The sequence below is a fragment of the Pelodiscus sinensis genome, chromosome 12 (genome assembly GCF_049634645.1).
Source record: "Pelodiscus sinensis isolate JC-2024 chromosome 12, ASM4963464v1, whole genome shotgun sequence".
In the NCBI taxonomy this organism is placed as follows: Eukaryota; Metazoa; Chordata; order Testudines; family Trionychidae; genus Pelodiscus; species Pelodiscus sinensis.
In genome coordinates this window covers 36,241,580-36,260,568 of record NC_134722.1, presented here as the reverse complement: position 1 = coordinate 36,260,568, position 18,989 = coordinate 36,241,580, and the positions used below count along the sequence as shown (strand labels likewise).

General features: G+C 44.4%; 1 protein-coding gene across 2 annotated transcripts in view; it reads right to left on the bottom strand.

The window, feature by feature from the left end:
• Positions 1-7,483: 7,483 nt before the first annotated feature.
• Positions 7,484-18,989, bottom strand: part of MMP2 (matrix metallopeptidase 2) — a 64,420-nt gene continuing 52,914 nt past the window's right edge. Inside the window, exons 13-14 of one of the 2 annotated variants that reach the window (XM_075940312.1) lie at positions 10,702-10,826; positions 7,484-8,529 (exon numbers count right to left, since the gene is read on the bottom strand). In XM_075940312.1, coding sequence (XP_075796427.1) covers positions 8,426-8,529; positions 10,702-10,826 — 229 coding nt within the window. In that variant the 3' untranslated portion in view covers positions 7,484-8,425. The remainder of the gene's footprint in view (positions 8,530-10,701; positions 10,827-18,989) is intronic. The other variant, XM_075940314.1, reaches the window with a different exon arrangement.

Below are 18,989 nucleotides of genomic sequence, written 5' to 3'. Positions count from 1 at the left end.
TCCACTTCCCAATGGTCATCATGCTACAAACCATAGATGAGGAACAAAGACTAGTGAGTTGATCGCATCAGTGGCCCTTCGTCTCATTGGCCTGCATGACCAGTGGTGGGCAACCTGTGGCCCACAGGGTTCCATCTGGAGTCCATGCACCCCCTCTCTGCCCCCTTTCCCCATGCTCCTCTCACACACTTGGCCACTTCCTACTCCAGCCCACTTAATTAGCCTCATTAGCACTGGTCCTACAATTGACAGGTACTTTTTTTTTTGTTATTTTCATTCCAGCTCATCTGATGAAGTGGGTTTTACTCATAAAAACCCCTGATACTGTATATTTTTGGTAGTCTCTAAGGTGCCACAGGATTATTCATCAAGGTATTGTGTGTCTAGCCACACTGGATGATTTTGAGTTGGTATTTGTGGTGTGCTGGACAATTTATAGTGAAGTGGTTAACAATGATGGTATTTAAGTGATCATAATTGGATTTTATGGTTAATTGAGATATAAACCTCTTTAAAATAGAATACCTCTTTCATCCCTGGAATCAGAGATTAAATAATTTTTTACTAAAGTGTTTCATTCTAGTTCATTGAGGAAAACAGCTAGTTAATATAGTGTTTGAAACCAAGAAGTCTTTTTTAATTGTGAAAAGGATGACCTAATTTCTTCCTCAAGATGCATAAGATTTTTTTATATGGGGAGATTTCTCTAGATACTCTGGTTAAGTAGGAATGAAAATAATAATGTTGGATCCTCAAGTAACAGAAGTTGTCACTGAAGTTGATATCCTGGAAAGTTATAATAAGAGAATCAATGTAATAAGAGAATCAATGTATCTTGGCATGTTTTACTTTTTCATCTTTGACTGTGGATCCAGTACTGAAATGGGAACCTATACATTCTGGACACATTCTGTAGTTGAGCATTTAAAATGGGCATTCACACAACATATGATTGATTGGCAAAAGTCAGGGTAGTTTAGGCATCCATGTTTGAAATCTAACTCCCTCATATGGTCACTATTCAGCTTCTTGCCCCTTTCAGTCATATAGCCACAGAAAATGTCAGCAGCCTCAGGGTAGAGATTTGCAATATAAACTTTCTTTTGAATTGTGTTTCAGAAATCTTTCAAGCATTGCATTTTACAACTTTGTACATGCAAAGAGTGTGTTAGCACAGAGTTTAGTAATGTAACTAAGTGTTGCATATCATACCGCTACACTAATTTAATCTTAATGCTTTATTTAACTTTGGAGTATATAAATTAGATGTGGAGTATTGGTTACATTTAGATCCAATTGAATGCCTAGATCTATTCATGGGTGATTATCTGAACCAAAGCACACCAGTACTCCATGTCTTCTGTGATTTGCCAATCAGCACTTGTAACTGTCTGTACTGTGACACACATATGTGAATTGCAGTCTTCATCTTTACTTTAATTCTTTAAAATGGTTTAGCGTCATTTCAGTAGGATAGGATTCATTCTGTTGGATCAAACTAACATTCATTTGTGGCAGCCTGTTATTGAATGCCATTGACTATAGGACCTAATATATATTCTATGCCATTCCATCTGCTCTAACCTTATTTGCTGTATAGCCGTACTTTCACCTTGTTTCCTGAAGATATCAGCCATTCTCCTAAACTGTCTCATAGATTCATTATGCATATGGCTAATTTTAAAAATATGGGTTCTTCGGACACAGCAAAATACATGCAAAATTAGTATTGCACTGTATTAATTATCCAACATGTTGACATATTAACACATATTAACAGGTCACCAAGATTCAGTATTGTATTTGAGGCTATTGCAGCTTAAGAAATGGTGATACAGAGTGGATCTGTTTTGTTTTACTAGGAAGCAACATAATTAGGGCTTGACTTCGACACAGGAAGGCTGAAGCAGACAGACATCTGATTTTTCAAATCATTCTCAGATGAATAGATTATAGTAACAGAAAATTTTACAAGCACAGATCAGTTCCCAGCATATTTGTTCTAATAAATACAAATTGTTTTTAATCATAAGCCACCATCAGGGGCTCATTTACCTGTACGTCCACTAAGGTGATATGTGACATCAAGAGCTATTAATGTCCCTCTGCCATGTATATTGGCCAAACCAGACAGTCTCCACATCAAAGGATAAAAGGACACAAATCAGACATCAAGAAAACCTACATAAACCCATAGGCGAACACTTTAACCTCCCTGGACATTCAGTAATGGATTTGAAAGTAGCCATCCTTCCACACACAAAAAGCCAAAACTCAATTACAAAGAGAAACAGCTGAACTGCAATTCATTTGCAAATTCAGTACAATCAAATTAGGACTGAATAAGGATTTAAACTGGTTAATGCACAATTTCCCACCTCTTGATAGTCACATCTCCCCCTCAGCTGTTATGAATGAGCCATATCCACCCTGATTTGATTAGCCTCATTAAAACACTGGTCCTACACTTGATAAGTAACTTCTTTCTTTTGTTGCATTTGTATGCATACCCCTTCTGTAATTTCCACTACAATTCATCTGATGAAGTGGGTTTTACCCACATTTTATAACCTAATAAATCTGTTAGTTTCTAAGGTGCTACAGGACTCCTCAGTTGCAGATACAGACTAAGATGGCTACCCCTCTGAGGGTACATCTACACTGAATGCTTATTTCGGAAGAAAAACTCTGAAATAGCTTATTTCGAAACAGAGCATCTATACAGGTTGGAGCCTCAATCACATTTAAAGCCCCCTGGAAGCACTGCAGGCAGGGTTTCAGATCAGCAGTCATTTTCTGTAGCTGCTTCCTAAGGTTCGTGCTTAAAGGGACCTCCCTGTATAGCCATGTCTCAGGCTCCTCTCTTTTGCCTACCTCCTTGAGGGACAGCAAACCCATTCCACTGCCTGCTATGGGTGCCCTTGGGGACACAGCATTCCAGCCATGGAGCCAGACCTGCTGGAAAGCAGTCAGCAGCTTCTGGACCTCCTGGTGCACCTCCTGGTGCAGTTTTTGCAGGCTGCTCTCATGGCACTGCAGAATCTGTACCTGCAGCTCCCTGCAGAGCACATCCTCATCTCTCTCCACAGACTGCTGAACAACCCAGCCCCTCCCACCCCGTGCACTGTCACTTCTGGCAATGGGACACCAGTTCTGACTGGAGGGACCAGATCGTCATGGAGTGGCGGGATGACCAGCAGTGGCTCCAGGACTTACGCATGTGGAAAGACACCTTCCTGGAGCTCTGCAAGTGTCTTGTCCCTGCCCTCAAGTGATGGGACACCCGCATGTGACCTGCCATCCCCCTCCAGAAGCAGGTCACCATTGCACTGTGGAAGCTCGCCACACCGTCAGGAAATAAATCGGCATGGGGAGATCGACTGTTGTGGCCGTGGTCATGCAGGTATGATTCTCTTACTATGTTACTGGGAGGGAGGTGAACTGCTGGAATGGGGAAGGGAAGGGTGGTGGTGGAAGCCTCCTCTCCAGGAAGTTTCTTAGTCTTGCCTTCACAAATCCCTGCTGAGTGTTGGGGCAAGTTAGGGGTTGTTCCTGGTGTAAAGGGAAGGGAGGTTGGGCTCGGGGAACTCCTGAGGGCCCTGGCAACCCAGTGATTCTCTTTGTCTCCTTCTCCAGGTGGTGAGGGTCATCGACACCGTTCTGCTGTGCCAGCTCATCTTCCTAGGACTTTGCAACCATGAGCTTGCCCAATTGCAGGGGGGCCATCGACGGCACTCACATCCCCATCCAGTCCCCCGACCACCGGGTATCCGACTATATTAACCACAAGGGGTACTTTTCCATGGTTCTGCACAATATTCCCGGTAAGCTGTGCGGCACAATATTCCCAGCCCCACCCAGTCAGAGGCTCAGGGCTCCATCTATGGAGCTGACTGACTGGGCGGGGTTGATTCATCACCTGTGAAGCTGTGCTGCCCCAAAGCTTAGAGGGAACACTGGGCCTGCAGGCCATCATGGACCATCAGGGCCACTTCACAGACATTAATATTGTGTGGTCGGGAAGGCGCATGATGCCAGCATCATTAGGAACTCCAGCCTCTTCCAGAAGATGCACACTGGCACTTTTTTCCCCGATCACACCATCAAGGTCAGGGACGTGTACATGCCGATGTGCATCCAGGAAGATGCAGGCTACCTATTGCTCCCATGGCTGATGAAGTCCTATGCTGGACCCCACCAAGGAGAAGTTTAACCCCAGGCTCAGCAGGGCCAGCATGGTGGTGGAGAGTGCCTGTGGGCATCTGAAAGGGAGGTTCTGCTGCCTCCTCACACAGCTGAACCTCAGCAAGCAGAACATTCCCTAAGTGGTGTCAGCTTGCTGTGTCCTCCACAATATATGAGAGAATAAGGGGGAGGCATTCCTGCCAGAGGCTGGGGCAGAGGCTGAGCAGTTGGTCAGGGCCTTTCCGCAACGGTACACGGCTGCCATCCGGCAGGCCCATCAGGCGTCTGTGCACATCTGAGAGGCCACGAGGGAGAGTTTCACACTAGGATACCCATGAGACTCTCCCCTGGGCTTCCTCACAAGGGGTCTCTCAGTGCCCCAGGGTGCCTTTCCTCCTTCTTCCCCCCTCCCTTGATAAACTAAAATAAACCAAGCCTTTTTTTTCAAAGAATAAACTGTATTTTGTTTGGGGGTAAATGTAACGGGGAAGGGACTGGGGAAAACCTGGGAGGGGGGAGGAAGGAAGTGGAAGAGGGAGGTGAGGCTAAGGAATGGGGCTGGGACTGGCACCTGTCTTGGACGGTCCCACTGCTTCTTCTGCAGGGCTCCACGTGGCCATGGGGGGAGGCTTACGGGGAGGAGCAGGAGCAGGAGCAGGCGTGGGGCTGCTGGACCACTCTATGGGAATGATCATGTGATCCATGGCAGCTGTGTAGGTTGTGCAGATGCTGCAGGCCTCTTGGGCCAGGTCCTGCCAGGTGTTGAGATGTAGCTCCTGGTCCACTTCCCATCGCTGGTCCTGCTGGTCCAGAGAGTGCTGGAGTCCACATAGGCAGGCAACGTGTTCTTGCTACAGGTCCTCACAGGCTTGTCTGTGGCTTGTCTTGGGTGGTGTTGCGGGAACCTCACTCGCAGCTGGTCCAGCTGCAAAGAACAAAGAGTAGGGCAGTCATCCCAGGAGACAGGGGGCCTGAAGTCCAGCTCTCATCTCTGAGCTGACACCGAAAGGTCTCAGGTCAGACGAAGGTGATGTGCTTGGAGCAAAGCCATCTGTGGCCTACACGGTGGGCCCTTTCCTGCAATGGCACAGATGTCCCCAGGGGGAGCTTTGCTTTCCCCACACCCCACATGCAGGCATAGGAAGGTGCTGGCCATGGTGCTGCAGGCATGAGAGGGGTCATGGGGTGGCTCACCTTCCCTATGTGCCATGCATACATCTGGCAGTGGCAGCATCCCATAGGGAGAGGACTTCTATCCCTGCCTGCTAGAGGGGGGAGGGGGCTGGGGGAAGGTGTATGTGAGCAGCAGACACTGCTTGCCACGGAGGGTGCTACTGGGGTCCCCTCCACTTTCTTCCCCTCCCCTAGCAGGGGTTCAGTATCCTCCACCTCGCTATGCTTGCCTGGAAGCAGATGCTGTGCCGAGAGTGTGGGCCCAACCATATGTCAAGTGTGGCACTGCTGTGCGTGTCCCTGACCCCAACCTCCTTAATAGTGGCTTGTGGTGTCCCACCTCGGAGTTGAGAGTAAGGCAGGCCTCCCCAGAAACCCTGTAAGCAGGAGCACAAGGGTCCTTGGAGGCAGCCTCATAGGAGCTGTGTGCTCTGGACTGGCACCCACATGCACAGGCTGCTGCATGATTCCCAGGTTGAGTGAGGTGCATGCAGCCCCTTGCCTCCCGCTGTCTGTCCCGTGTATGTCTAGGGAAAGTATTGGAGCTCACCTGATGGGCCTTCTCCGGCTTCCTCTGATCCTTGAGCGAGATCCTGGGAGGGTAGTGCTGGCTGTAGGGAGTGGCTGAGCTCCTGGCTGGTGGGCATGGTGGCTTCATTGGCCTCCTTCTCCTCCTCCTTCTGAGCCCTGCCCCTGCCCTCTGGGAGGTTGACGATGGGTGTCTCCAGCCCAGAGTCCACAACTGGCGGGGACGGACTGACCCCCCCCCCCCCCCTTTCCAGGATGCGGTGGAACTGGTGAAAGTAGGGGCAGGTCCAGGGTGCTGCCCCTGAGCAGGAGCTGTGCTCTCTGGCCTTTGTATAGGCCTGCCTGAGCCCCTTGACCTTCATGCGCACCTGCTCCTTTGTGCACACGTGGCCCCTCTGGCCCAGGCTGTTGGTCATCTGGCTGTAGATCTTGGCATTCCTGCACCTGGTGCAGAGATCCTGGAGGTTTTCTTCTTCTTCCCAGCTCTGAATGCGATCCAGGATCTCTGCACCAGACCAGGATGGGGCCTGTCTCCTCCGCTCGCAGGCAGGGGCTTGGGAGCCATGGAGAGCTCAGGAGGCGTGCTGCAGTCTGCCAGAGCAGCAGGGAAGGCAGAGAGAGTTGCTGCTGCGTGGCACAGGGCTGGCAGGGCCTACGTTGTGCCACAAGCCCTTTCCCCTGGGACTGGGACTTTAAGGGCTGCAGGAGAAGGGGAACTATTGCGTTCTGATGAGTGCAAAGATAGAGGCCACCAGGGCCCCTGTGGGAAGCCCTGGAGACTACTTATTTTGAAATAACTCCGTCTGCCCTGTTTACACACATCCTATTCTAAAGTAACTATTTTGGAATAGGCGTTATTCCTCGTACAATGAGGGTTGCAGAATTCAGAATACAATCCTCATTATTTGGAAATAATTTTGAAATAATGGACTTGCTGTGTACATGCTCACTTTGTTATTTTGAAATATCGTGAGTTATTTCAAATTAACATTGCTGTATAAACGTGCCCTGAGACTTTTGGATATGCTTAGTCTGGAAAAGAGGCGATTAAGGGGGGACATGATAGCAGTCTTCAGATACTTAAAAGGCTGCCAGGAAAAAGATGTAGCTAAGTTGCTCTCTTTTGCTATAAAGGGCAGGACAAGAGGCAATAGGTTCAAACTACAGCATAGAAGATTTAGATTAAATCTCAGGAAAAATTTCCTAACTCTAAGAAAAAGTAGGACTTTGGAGCAATTGCCTAAGGAGGTTGTAGAAGCTTCTTCACTGGAGGTTATTAAAAGCTGGCCAGGGTGTCTGTCTTGTACGGTTTACAGTAGACACAGTGAACTTTGCATTTTGGCAGGGATTTAGACTAGATGGCCCTTACGGTCGTTTCTGACCCTATGATTTTATGAAATATTCTGATGGGTGTAAATTGGAGCACCGCTATTGAAGTTACCAATAGAGAATTTGAACTTGAATTCCTAAACACTTCCAATATGCATTTTTGTTGTGGATTAATATTGTCTTTCCTTTGGCTGATGCTCAATTTAACATACTATCAAAATGCTTTGTAAATTCAAACAATTCAAGGAAGCATGTCTATGAGAATCACTGACAGCATAATTTGGTTTTATTTGTATCATTGGCATTCATGTGTGGGATTTTCTTTTTTTTTATGAATAGAAACATTCCATCAGGTAGTAGATTGAAAACTTTTCATTGCCCAATGTATAAGCAAGCAAGTAAACAAATGAACAAACAAACCCTCAATGTTATAGAGAACAAACAAACAAAATAAAATAAAACAAGATAAACATTAGTACTTGGGTTTTATGTATAATGCATTGACCTAAAAAATCTGAGTCATTCTGTCCATATAAACAAGTGATAGAAGTAACAAAGTGCATGAAGCAAATTGCTAAATTTTAACTAAGATATTAAAATAAAAGTACTTTAAAACAATACTTTTAATACAGTTTCTTGCCATGATTCCATCATGCATCAACACAAATCAAATCCTGAGGCAACCTGTGCCTTTGACAGTCTTTCTGTATTACTATGTAAATAAATGGAAACAATGACCAAAACCTGCAAGAAGGTAACAAGCATTGGAACAAGTCTATCTATATTCAGAGTTGTAAAAAAAAGTCAAAGTGCACTGCTGGTACATCTCATTTGAACTTATTCAGGACAGGTACCCCACAGAGGCCAGATCCAAAGTCCAAAGAAGTCAGTTTCAATTGTCTTCACTGGATTCTGAGTCAGACACCAGGGGAATGAAAGGTGATGGACTTTCTGCTCCTAGCATCACTATAACTAGCATGAAAATCGGAAAGTTGTGCCATATTTTTGGGATATGTAAGTAAACATCCTTTGTATAATTAGGAGGTGCACACTCTTAAATTATCTGATAAAAGAAAATGCAGAGTACTGGTACTTAGTGTTTTGGTACCAGTACCAGACTGGTCCATTAATCAGCATTCAGATCTATCTCTAATGACAGAAAAGGCATATAACAAAAAGAGTAATACTGGTTATTAATATTTTATACAGTTCAGCAACCCAACCAATCGGATTTTACATTGCCAACTTTAACAATCTTCAAGCTTTTGTTTTCCAGTTTTAGATAATACCAGTCCTTGAAAAAGTAAGTGAACTCTGTGAAGAAAAGAAAGTATGTAAATATATTTATTACGGAAAGCACAATTCTTGATAATAGTTTTTGTTTCTTAATTATTTTAGCTAAATCTTTAGGAACAGATTTTTTTCCCTAAGGATATTAATAAGACACTATTGTTTTTAATTGAGTTTTTAAAATTACATATGTATTATTATATAGATGGTGTCAAGTATCAGAGGTAGCCGTGTTAGTCTGAATCTGCAAAAGCGGCGAGGAGTCCTGTGACACCTTATAGACTAACCGAAGTGTTGGAGCATAAGCTTTCGTGGGCAAAGACCCACTTCATCAGATGCAAGACGAAGTGGGTCTTTGCCCACGAAAGCTTATGCTCCAACACTTCGGTTAGTCTATAAGGTGCCACAGGACTCCTCGCCGCTTTTTTATTATATACATGTGTGTGTAATGTATGTAGTAGAGTGCGACTGTCTCTGAGTCTGTTTGTTCAAGAACGCCTCCTAAATAGTCAGAGCTAGGGCCACAAAATTTGGTATGCAGCTTCCTCTCCTCCTAACTTAAAGCAAGGCCAGGTTTCAATTGTGCCAGGACAACCAGAAGCCCCCAGGAAAGGGACATAAAGTGCAAAGGGAGGGGCTGTTCTGAGGGCGGTGATAAGAGAGTGTCCACTGGAGGCAGCGAGACCACAGGAGAGCTATCCTACAGAAGCTATATCTACACTGCAGTTATTTTTCAGAAAAAGGTACGCAAACTGCGAACTGCAATTTGCGTACCTTTTTCCAGTTCTTTTTTTGGCAGAGGCTTTTCTGACATTTGGCCCATCTACACAGGGCAAAATGTGGGGGAAAAAACTCCTCTTTTGGAAGAGCCATTTAAGAGGAATACAGGGCATCCGAAAGAGCACACCTGCTTTTTCGGAAACTGATTAAAAAAAGTGGACGTGTTCCCTGGACATGGCAGAGTTTTTCTGGGATACCGCCAGTATTTTGGAAAAACTCTGTAGGGTAGACATAGCCAGAGTGTCCACTGGGGGGAGGGGAAGCAGCAGCTGTGCCATCAAGGGAGTGGCCAGCAGGTCTGGGGTTCCGCCATCTTTCTTGTGAGCACACCAGCAAATAGCCCTTTTGCCCCCAAACTCTTTACTCCAAACCCTTTGCCCCACTACCCGCCGTTGGTCGCAGCACCAGAGGGAGGGAGAGAGAGAACAGGTCGCAGGAGTGCTGGGAGGTCTCTGGCCCCCAGCCTTCTGCACCCCACCCCCACATCCTCAAGGCCCTGTCCTGAAGGACCGAGGCAATGCCAGGTCAGTCTGCTAGTGTACATATAATTATGAAATCCAGAGAAGACATCAAGGCAGGCCTGATTTTGAATGAAGCCCATTTTTTGAGCCTAAGTCTTTTGTGTACATTATTTGCTGGCAGAATTAATGGCATTTAAAAATGTAGCTACGTAATATGAAGGTGCGATCAGGTAGGCATGTCCATGAGAGCTCAAAAACACTTGTGCCTTTGAGGCTGTCAGTGCAAAAATGGCAGGACACTTCTGAAAACCATAGACTAGGACCTTATCTGTAGCTGAGAGACATTCAGGGACAGGAGAAGCAAAGGTGACCCTGAGCTATCTCAACACATCCCCCAAGCCTGGAGCTTACCATCGTCTTATTCAGAGCCTGGGAGAATTATAGCAGGGTTGGAACATGCTCTAAATGGCCACCCATAATTCCAAGGAGTCATCTGGGAAAATTTCCTGGATAAAAGGATTCCCTGGTCATGCCCTTTCCTCCTGGAAAACTAAAAATCAATGGATTTCTTTGTACTCAATCCTGTTTCTAAGAGACTTCCTTTCTAAGGGATCATTGTCAGGGGAGTTTAAATACTTTCAAATATCAATGGTAGCAGATTTTTAAAAATATTAAGTATTGCATAAAAGTGGTACTGATTTGAAGGCACTGATTTGTTTTTTAAAGGAACCAGAAATGTTCAGGAAAGGTCATAATTCCTAACTATTTTTCTTTAAGAATAAATTGAGAGGAATGAGGTATTTAACTGAAAAACTTATTTCAGCTGGCAGCATGCCAAGCAAAATGACTGAGTGGGCTGCCTGTTCATTAACCACCAGAAATGAATGTCTCCAGGAATTCCAGAAGTAGACAAGGGCAATACACACTTGAAAGGAAGCTCAATAATGAATTATACCAGACTGTAGCTCACCACTTCCTCTGAGATCCAGCACAGCATCTAAGTTATCGGGAACGCCATTCCAAGCATCAGCAATTAATTTAGGGAACCCAGGATCCATTTTCTTCTTTACTTCATTGTACCTATGGAAGACAACAAACCACAGTCACATTTCTTTATTTAATTGTAACATTTGACACCAACTTTCAGGAAGTCATCAGTAACTGAAATTTCACATGGAAATACAATAAACAGTGTTTTCACATTGTTTCCCTTTCTTGAAACTGGTCCAATTTTGTGAAAATCCTGGGAGTTTTTGCAACTTTCCCATTTGAAAATGCAATCTTTTATGGATTGAAACTGTGTGGAGAAATCTCTGTGATATTATACTTTGTATTAAGATCTTGTCCTTTTAGATATATCTTTGTTAAGTGTTCTTATAGAATCTCTGTAACATTTCTCCTATAACTTTGTATTAAGATATCTAGATCTTGTAAGAAAAAAATGTCTTTTGAGCTCTCCCCTTTCCTTGATTGCCCTGTTGAAATGAATGAGGTGTGAATGGAGAATGAAAGGTGAGCACCTCCAGCAGCAGTTGCAAGGGTGGAGAAGGTCTGGGAGCCAGATCCAAGACAAAACCTGCAATGTGAGCTCATTAAGAAGACTGGACATACAGACACCTTAGGAGTCAAGCAGCAAGTGCCTGCCCTTGGAAGAACTCTCTTTGAAGCAGCACTAAGAAAGGCCAGTTGATGACTAATTGGCTGTAGGAGAGGGATAAATAGGAGGCATCTTGCAGAGGGACCCCGGGTTTTTGTCTTGTCAACATGGGAGCATCGATCCGGATCGGCAGAAGCCCGGCTCCCCGCCTCCCCCATCTAATTCACCTGGCCAGTGCAGTTAGGGGGAGCAACTTTTGGTAACAACAAGATGGAGTGTGCTTGTGTATGTGTGAGTGCATGAGTGTGATGTATCATATGCATATGATAAGTATGGATTATTCTATGTGGGTATGTCTACACTACAATGTTAGTTCGAACTAACGGACGTTAGTTCGAACTAACATTCATAGCCGCTACACTAGCGCTCCACTAGTTCGAATTTGAATCGAACTAGCGGAGCGCTTAGTTCGAACTAGGAAAACCTCATTTTACGAGGATTAAGCCTAGTTTGAACTTACTAGTTCGAATTAAGGGGTGTGTAGCCCCTTAATTCGAACTAGTGGGAGGCTAGCCCTCCCCAGGTTTCCCTGGTGGCCACTCTGGCCAACACCAGGGAAACTCTATGCCCCCCTCCCGGCCCCGGACCCCTTAAAGGGGCACGGGCTGGCTACGGTGCCCGTGCCAGTTGCAAGCCTGCCAGCACCCAGCCAGCAGACCCTGCACCTGGCACGGCACAGAGCCACCCTGGACCGCAAGAGGCAGGCACCTTCCTGGGCTAGTGCGGACATCGTGGATCTCGTCCACGATCTCCGCACTAGGCACAGGAAAGTGGCCGTCTAGGGCAGGAGAGCTACCAGCCTGGCCACCCAGAAGCAGGTGTGCATGAAAATCAAGGGGGTCCACTGAGACCCCCGACCCTGAGCCCTGAGCTTACAATGGCCGTCCTGGGTCAGACCAAAGGTCCATCTAGCCCAGTAGCCTGTCTGCCGACAGCGGCCAAACCTAGGGACCCTGGAGGGGATGGACCGAAGACAGTGACCAAGCCATTTGTCTCGTGCCATCCCTCTCCAGCCTTCCACAAACTTTGGGCAGGGACACCACTCCTACCCCCTGGCTAAGACTACTCCATGGACCCAACGTCCATGACTTGATCTCACTTCCCTTTCAACTCTGTTCTAGTTGTAGCCTTCACAGCCTCCTGCAGCAAGGAGTTCCACAGGTTAACTATTTGCTTTGTGAAGAAGAAGAACAACTTTCTCTTACTAGTTTCAAGCCTGCTACCCATTCCTTTCCTTTGGTGTCCTCTAGTCCTTCTTTATGGGAACTAATGAAGAACTTTTCTGTATGCACCCTCTCCACCCAACTCCTGCTTTTAGAGACCTCTATCCTGTCCCCCCTCCGTCTCCTCTTTTCTAAGCTGAAAAGTCCCAGTCTCTTTAGCCTCTCTTCATATGGGACCTGTTCCCAACCCCTGATCATTTTAGTTGCCCTCCCCTCTCCCACCCTCTCTCTTCCCCTCTCCCACCTCCTTTTCTCAGTCTCCCCCAGTTTTGTTCAATAAAGACAGATTCCATTTTTGAACACAATTGTCCTTTATTTTGTACATCAAGAAGAGGGGCTAGGGAAGGGTAAGTGGAAGGAGGTGAGGGAGGAATGGGGTACGAGCCCCCGATGGGGAGGACTGGGCTGGCTCTGTGGGCTTCTGAGGGTGGAAGCTCTCCTGCAGCCCCCCCCAATTGCCCTCTCTCCCCAGCTGGCAGCCTGCGGCAAGTGCAGCCGGGCTGATGGCTGAGTAGTGTGATGTGCCCAGTGTGGGTAGTCCGGGCAATCCAAGCCAGGACTGCTTTGTAAGCGGGGCACCCCTTAAAACTGTCTGTCCGGGGTGGGGGTCGGGTCCCTTTAAGCGTAGCCCTCGGCTAGCCTGAGACAGCATCTCCACGCTCTAAGTCCTCCTCTGATGCCCTGCCGGCACTGCTTCCGGCCATCCTTAAGCCCTGTTCAGAGTCCACTCAATGTGGACTTGCTAGTTCGAATTAGCAAAACGCTAATTCGAACTAGTTTTTAGTTCTAGATGCGTTAGTTCGAATTAGCTTAGTTAGAATTAACTAATTCGAACTAAGTTAGTTCGAATTAGCGCTGTAGTGTAGACGTACCCTGTGTGATCAATAAATGTGGCATGTTGCCTTATCCCCCTGAAAAAGATCCCGAGTACTTCTTTTAAGTACAACAACTGGACCCCATTTTTTCCTATTTTCACCAACTGAGGATCCAATGCTTCACTCTAGACCAGCCTGTGCACAGGGAGAGAAACAATGCCAGAAGCAAGTGACTGTCCCTATGTGACCCTGGGGATACAGGGTATCCCTAAGGGCACAGGAGGAGCAAAGGCCTGACTTTTCACCACACATGGGCCTACTGATTGAGGCTGCTTCCCAGAAGGAGGAGAGAGGAGATTATGCAAGGGACAATAGCAAGCTTCCCTTATTAATTCTTGGATCTGGACTTCCAACATTCTGGTCATCGGAAGAAGTGGTCTGTGCCCACGAAAGCTCATGATACCATCTACATGATTTATCAGTCTTTAAAGTGCTCCTAGAATATTTGTTGTTTTTTAAGTTTTTCCTGATTTGTAGTGATGGAACTTAGATCAAAATTAAGTCCACATAGTCAGAGATATTTAAAATAATGACTTTTTTATTACTGTAATATTTAAGCAAAACCTTTTGGGGGGGTCTAACCTACCCAGTAGTGTAGTTTTAAAAGTTTTAGCTGGGGAATGTATGAACCATTTGCTCTTGCCACTGGCCCAATGAACTTCCCTGGTTTAACAATCCTTCTTTAATTTGTGAAGATGCCGAAAGGGAGGCAGTGGGTTTCATTCTTATCCCTCTGTTTAAAGCATGCGATAATGACATGAAAAGGACTTTGAAAAGTAGTTATTTTGATACTATCTGGCAGAATACTTGTATAAAATAAAGCAACTGCATGTGTACTGGTTATAATGTCTATGTTAAACACTGTTGCCTTTTCCCAAATGTTTTCTGCTTGCTTGCTATCTTCTTTAAACAGATATAAATCAATTAAGCTGTTTGGCTGCTTAACAATCAATTATACATTCTACAGTGACTGCAACTGATAAAGGGCTTTGATAGGAATAGTGTCTGAGATCAGAGTGATAAATTTCTTGGAGACTCAAAGCTACAGTTAATCAAAACACTGAGTGTTAAAGGAGGAAACTTGCAGCTTTGTTAACTCTTGGTCTGTAATCTAAGTTTTACAAATGGCTATATTACGAATATTGAAAACATTAAATATGATCAGCTGCATAGTTAATATTTTCAAAGTGAATAGGAAGTCATTTTTGCTTTTTAAGATCAATGCCTATATTTACAGATCATGGGTACAAGAATTGTAAAGGTAATTAATCATACTTGTCTTTTAAATGGCAAGCTTTGTGAAAGGATATTTTATGTACTAACAGGAATTCATATAAAAGACACTTCATCTACTCCATTCACAATGTGAAATTATTGCTTGTATAAAAATTATTCATGTTCAAATTCACGTATCTTTGATATGTGAGAGAGCTTCCATTTCACTGGAAGCATATTTGAAACTTTGGGAACATATTACCAGACCTCTGTGCAGATAAAAATTTGTATCTGCTTCTATATCTGCAAAAATGAGCTGCAGATATCCACATTGACATATGTGGATACTGGGGGATATACAGCCAATATTTGAACATTTGCAGGGTTCTTGATACAAAATTTGTATCCACAAAAACAAGGGGTGGATATTCGCATCCACATCTCCAGATGCAGATCCACAGCCACATCCGTGGATGCAGATGCAGAAACCCTTCCCCACTTTGATGCTTGGCTTGTACTGAACATACTCAGTAACACTATTGAACCCTCTCTCCTCAGTCCGCCCCCCCCCATCACAGCATGCACAGGTTGGTGCTTCACCCTCAGCCACTAGAATCTGAAATTGCCCCCTGCAACAAATGAATGGCTCTTATTTCTACCTGGAACTTAAAGTTTGTTCTTAAAACCCACCTCTACCCTAATTCCATGTGTAAGGAAGGTCTGTCTGGTGAAAGAGCTGTCTTTTTCTTCTAGAACAAGTTACCCAAAGCTTCCTTCTGTGCAGTTCTTTGACTGTTTTATTATTTGGGAAGAAAGAGTAGTTTTCAGGAAAGCTGGTTTCAGTTCCCAGCTCTGCTACGGACTTCCTATATGAATATAGTGATGTCATTCCATCTCTCTGTGCTTCAATTCTCTTTCTGTAATTTTTAATCTCTCCCAGGCCTGGTCTGTCTTTTCTATTTAAAATATAAGCTGTTTGAATCATAGAATTATAGAATACTAGAACTGGATGAGACTTCAAGAGATCATCAAGTCCAGTCCCCTGCCCTCATGGCAGGACCAAGCACCATCTAGAACTCTAGATCATCCTTGATAGATGTCTGTCTAAAATGCTCTTAAATATCTCCAGTGATGGAGATTCCATACTTCCCTTGGCAATTTATTCCAGTGTTTAACCATCTTGACAATTAGGAAGTTTTTCCTAATATCCAACGTAAACTTCCCTTATTGCAATTCAAGCCCATTTCTTCTTGTCCTATCCTCAGAGGCCAAGGAGAACAATTTTTCTCCCTCCTCCTTGTAGATACTTGAAAACTACTATCATATCCCCTTTCAGTCTTCTCTTTTCTAAACTAAATAATAACTAAATTCTTTCAATCTTTCCTCAGAGATCATGGTTTCTAGACTTTTAATAATTTTTGTTGCTCTTCTCTGGAGCTTCTCCAATTTCTCCACGTCTTTCTTGAAATGTGGTGCCTAGGACTGGACACAATACTCCAAATGAGGCCTAATGAAGACAAAGTAGAGCGGAAGAATGACTTCTTGTGTCTTGTTCACAACACTCCTGTTAATACATCCCAGAATCATGTTTGCTTTTTTTGCAACAGTGTCATACTGTTGGTTCATATTTAGCGTGGGGAGATTAACTGTCAGGGCCGTGATTATGAAGGTTTGATTCTTTTATGATTGTCCTAGAGGGTGGTGAACAGCTGGAATGGGGTTCCCTAGGGAAGAGGGGGAGCGGACTCTCCCTCCTTGGAGGTTTTGCAGTCCTGCCTTCACAAAGCCCTGCCAGGGACAGGACAATTTGGGGTTTGCGCCTGCTGTGGGAAGGGAGTTGGGCTCGGGGAATTCCTGAGGGCTCTGGCAACCCTGTGTTTGTCTGTATCCTTCTACAGGAGGTGAAGACCATCCTCATCTGCAGGATAATCCCAGAATCATAGAACACTAGAACTGGAAGGGTCCTCAAGAGGTCATCGAGTCCAGTCCCCTGCCCTTATGGCAGGACCCAGTAGCATCTAGACCATCCCTGATAGATGTCTATCTAACCTGCTCTTAAATATCTCCAGAGATTGAGATTCCACAATCTCCCTAGGCAACTTATTCCAGTATTTAACCACCCTGACAGTTAGGAAGTTTTTCCTAATGTCCAGCCTAAACCTCCCTTGCTGCAGTTTAAGCCCATTGCTTCTTGTCCTGTCCTCAGAGGCCAAGGAGAATAATTTTCCTCTGACCTCCTTGTGACACCCTTTTAGATACCGGAAAACTTCTATGATGTCCCCTCTCAGTCTTCTCCTTTCCAAACTAAACAAGCCCAATTCTTTCAGTCTTGCTTCATAGGTCATGTTCTTTAGACTTTTAATCATTCTTGTTGTTCTTCTCTGGACCTTCTCCAATTTCTACACATCTTTCTTGAAATATGGTGCCCAGAACTGGACACAATACTCCAGTTGAGGCCTGATCAGCACAAAGTAGAGCAGAAGAATAACTTCTTATGTCTTGTTCACAACACTCCTGTTAATGCATCCTCGAATCATGTTTGCTTTTTTTGCAACAGCATCACACTGTTGACTCATATTTAGCTTGTAGTCCACTATGACCCCTAGATCCCTTTCTGCAGTACTCCTTCCTAGACAGTCGCTTCCCAATCTGTATGTGTGAGACTGATTGTTCCTTCCTAAGTGGAGTACTTTGCATTTGTCCTTATTAAACTTCATCCTATTTACCTCAGACCATTTCTCCTGTTTGTCCAGATCATTTTGAATTATGACCCTATTCTCCAAAGCAGTTGCAACCCCTATTTGCCCTAGTTTATTGATAAGAATATTATGCAAGACTGTATCAAATGCCCTAAAGTCTAGGTATGCCATGTCCATAGCTTCTCCCTTATCCACAAGACTCGTTATCCTATCAAAGAAAGCTATTAGATTGGTTTGACATGATTTCTTCTTTTCAAATCCATGCTGGCTGTTACCTATCACCTTATTATCTTCCAGTTGTTTGCAGGTAAATTCCTTAATTACTTGCTCCATTATCTTCCCTGGCACAGAAGTTAAACCGACTAGTCTGTAGTTCTCTGGGTTGTTCTTATTTTCTTTTTATAGATGGGCACTATATTTGCCTTTTTCCAGTGTTCTGGAATTTCTCCCGACATCCATGACTTTTCAAAGATGATAGCTAAAGACTCTATCAGCACCTTGAGTATTTTAGGATGCATTTCATCAGGCCCTGGTGACTTAAAGACATCTAAATTTTCTAACTGTTGGAGAACACTTTAATCTTCCTGGACACTCATTAATAAATCTCCAAGTGGCTGTTTTGTTTCAGACCAATTTCATAAGCCAAATACACAGAGAAGGATTGGAGGTTAACTTCATTCAAAAGTTTAACTCTTATGCCTATTGTTTGAATCAGGATATCAGGATATCGGATGGCTCGTATATTATCAACCAACCAAACAATGAAGGTACTAATGGTTCTTGATGTCTTTTTAGATTCTGGTGTTGGTCATCTTCCTGTCCAAGTGCTAACTAATGGTTCTTATCAGCCTCTTGTAACTATTTAGTCTTGAAGGGTATGTCTAGACTACATGGCTCCGTCGACAAAGCCATGTAAACTAGTTTACCCAACATAGTCAATGAAGTGGGGATTTAAATAATGCCTGCTTCATTAAAATAAAAATGGCCGTCGCACTGTGCCGACAATCAGCTGATCTAAGGCATAAGGGAGCGGTCGACAAAGGCTTCCCTTGTCAACCGATCCGCATCTAGACTGCCGTGCTATGTCGGATCAGCTGATTGTCGGCACAGCACGGCAGCCATTTTTATTTTAATGAAGCGGGGATTATTTAAATCCCCGCTTCATTGACTATGTCAGGTAAACTAGTTTACATGGCTCCGTCGATGGTCATCTGAAGAAGTGGGTTCTGCCCACGAAAGCTCATGATACCATATACATGTTTTGTTAGTTTTTAAAGTGCTACTAGACTATTTGTTGTTTTTTAAGTTTTTCCTGTTACAGACTAACTTGGCTATCCCTCTGAAATTCTTGTTACCCTTTATATGTCTAACTAGATTTAGCTTGTTTTGTGTCTTTGCCTTTCTAATCTTGCCCCTGCATACTTGTGTTGTTTGCTTATATTCATATTTTGTAATTTGACCTAGCTTCAACTTTTTATATGATTCCTATTTTATTTTTATATTGTGTAAGAGCTCCTGGTTAAGCCAAGGTGATCCCTTGCCATACTTTCTGTCTTTGCTACACAGTGGAATAG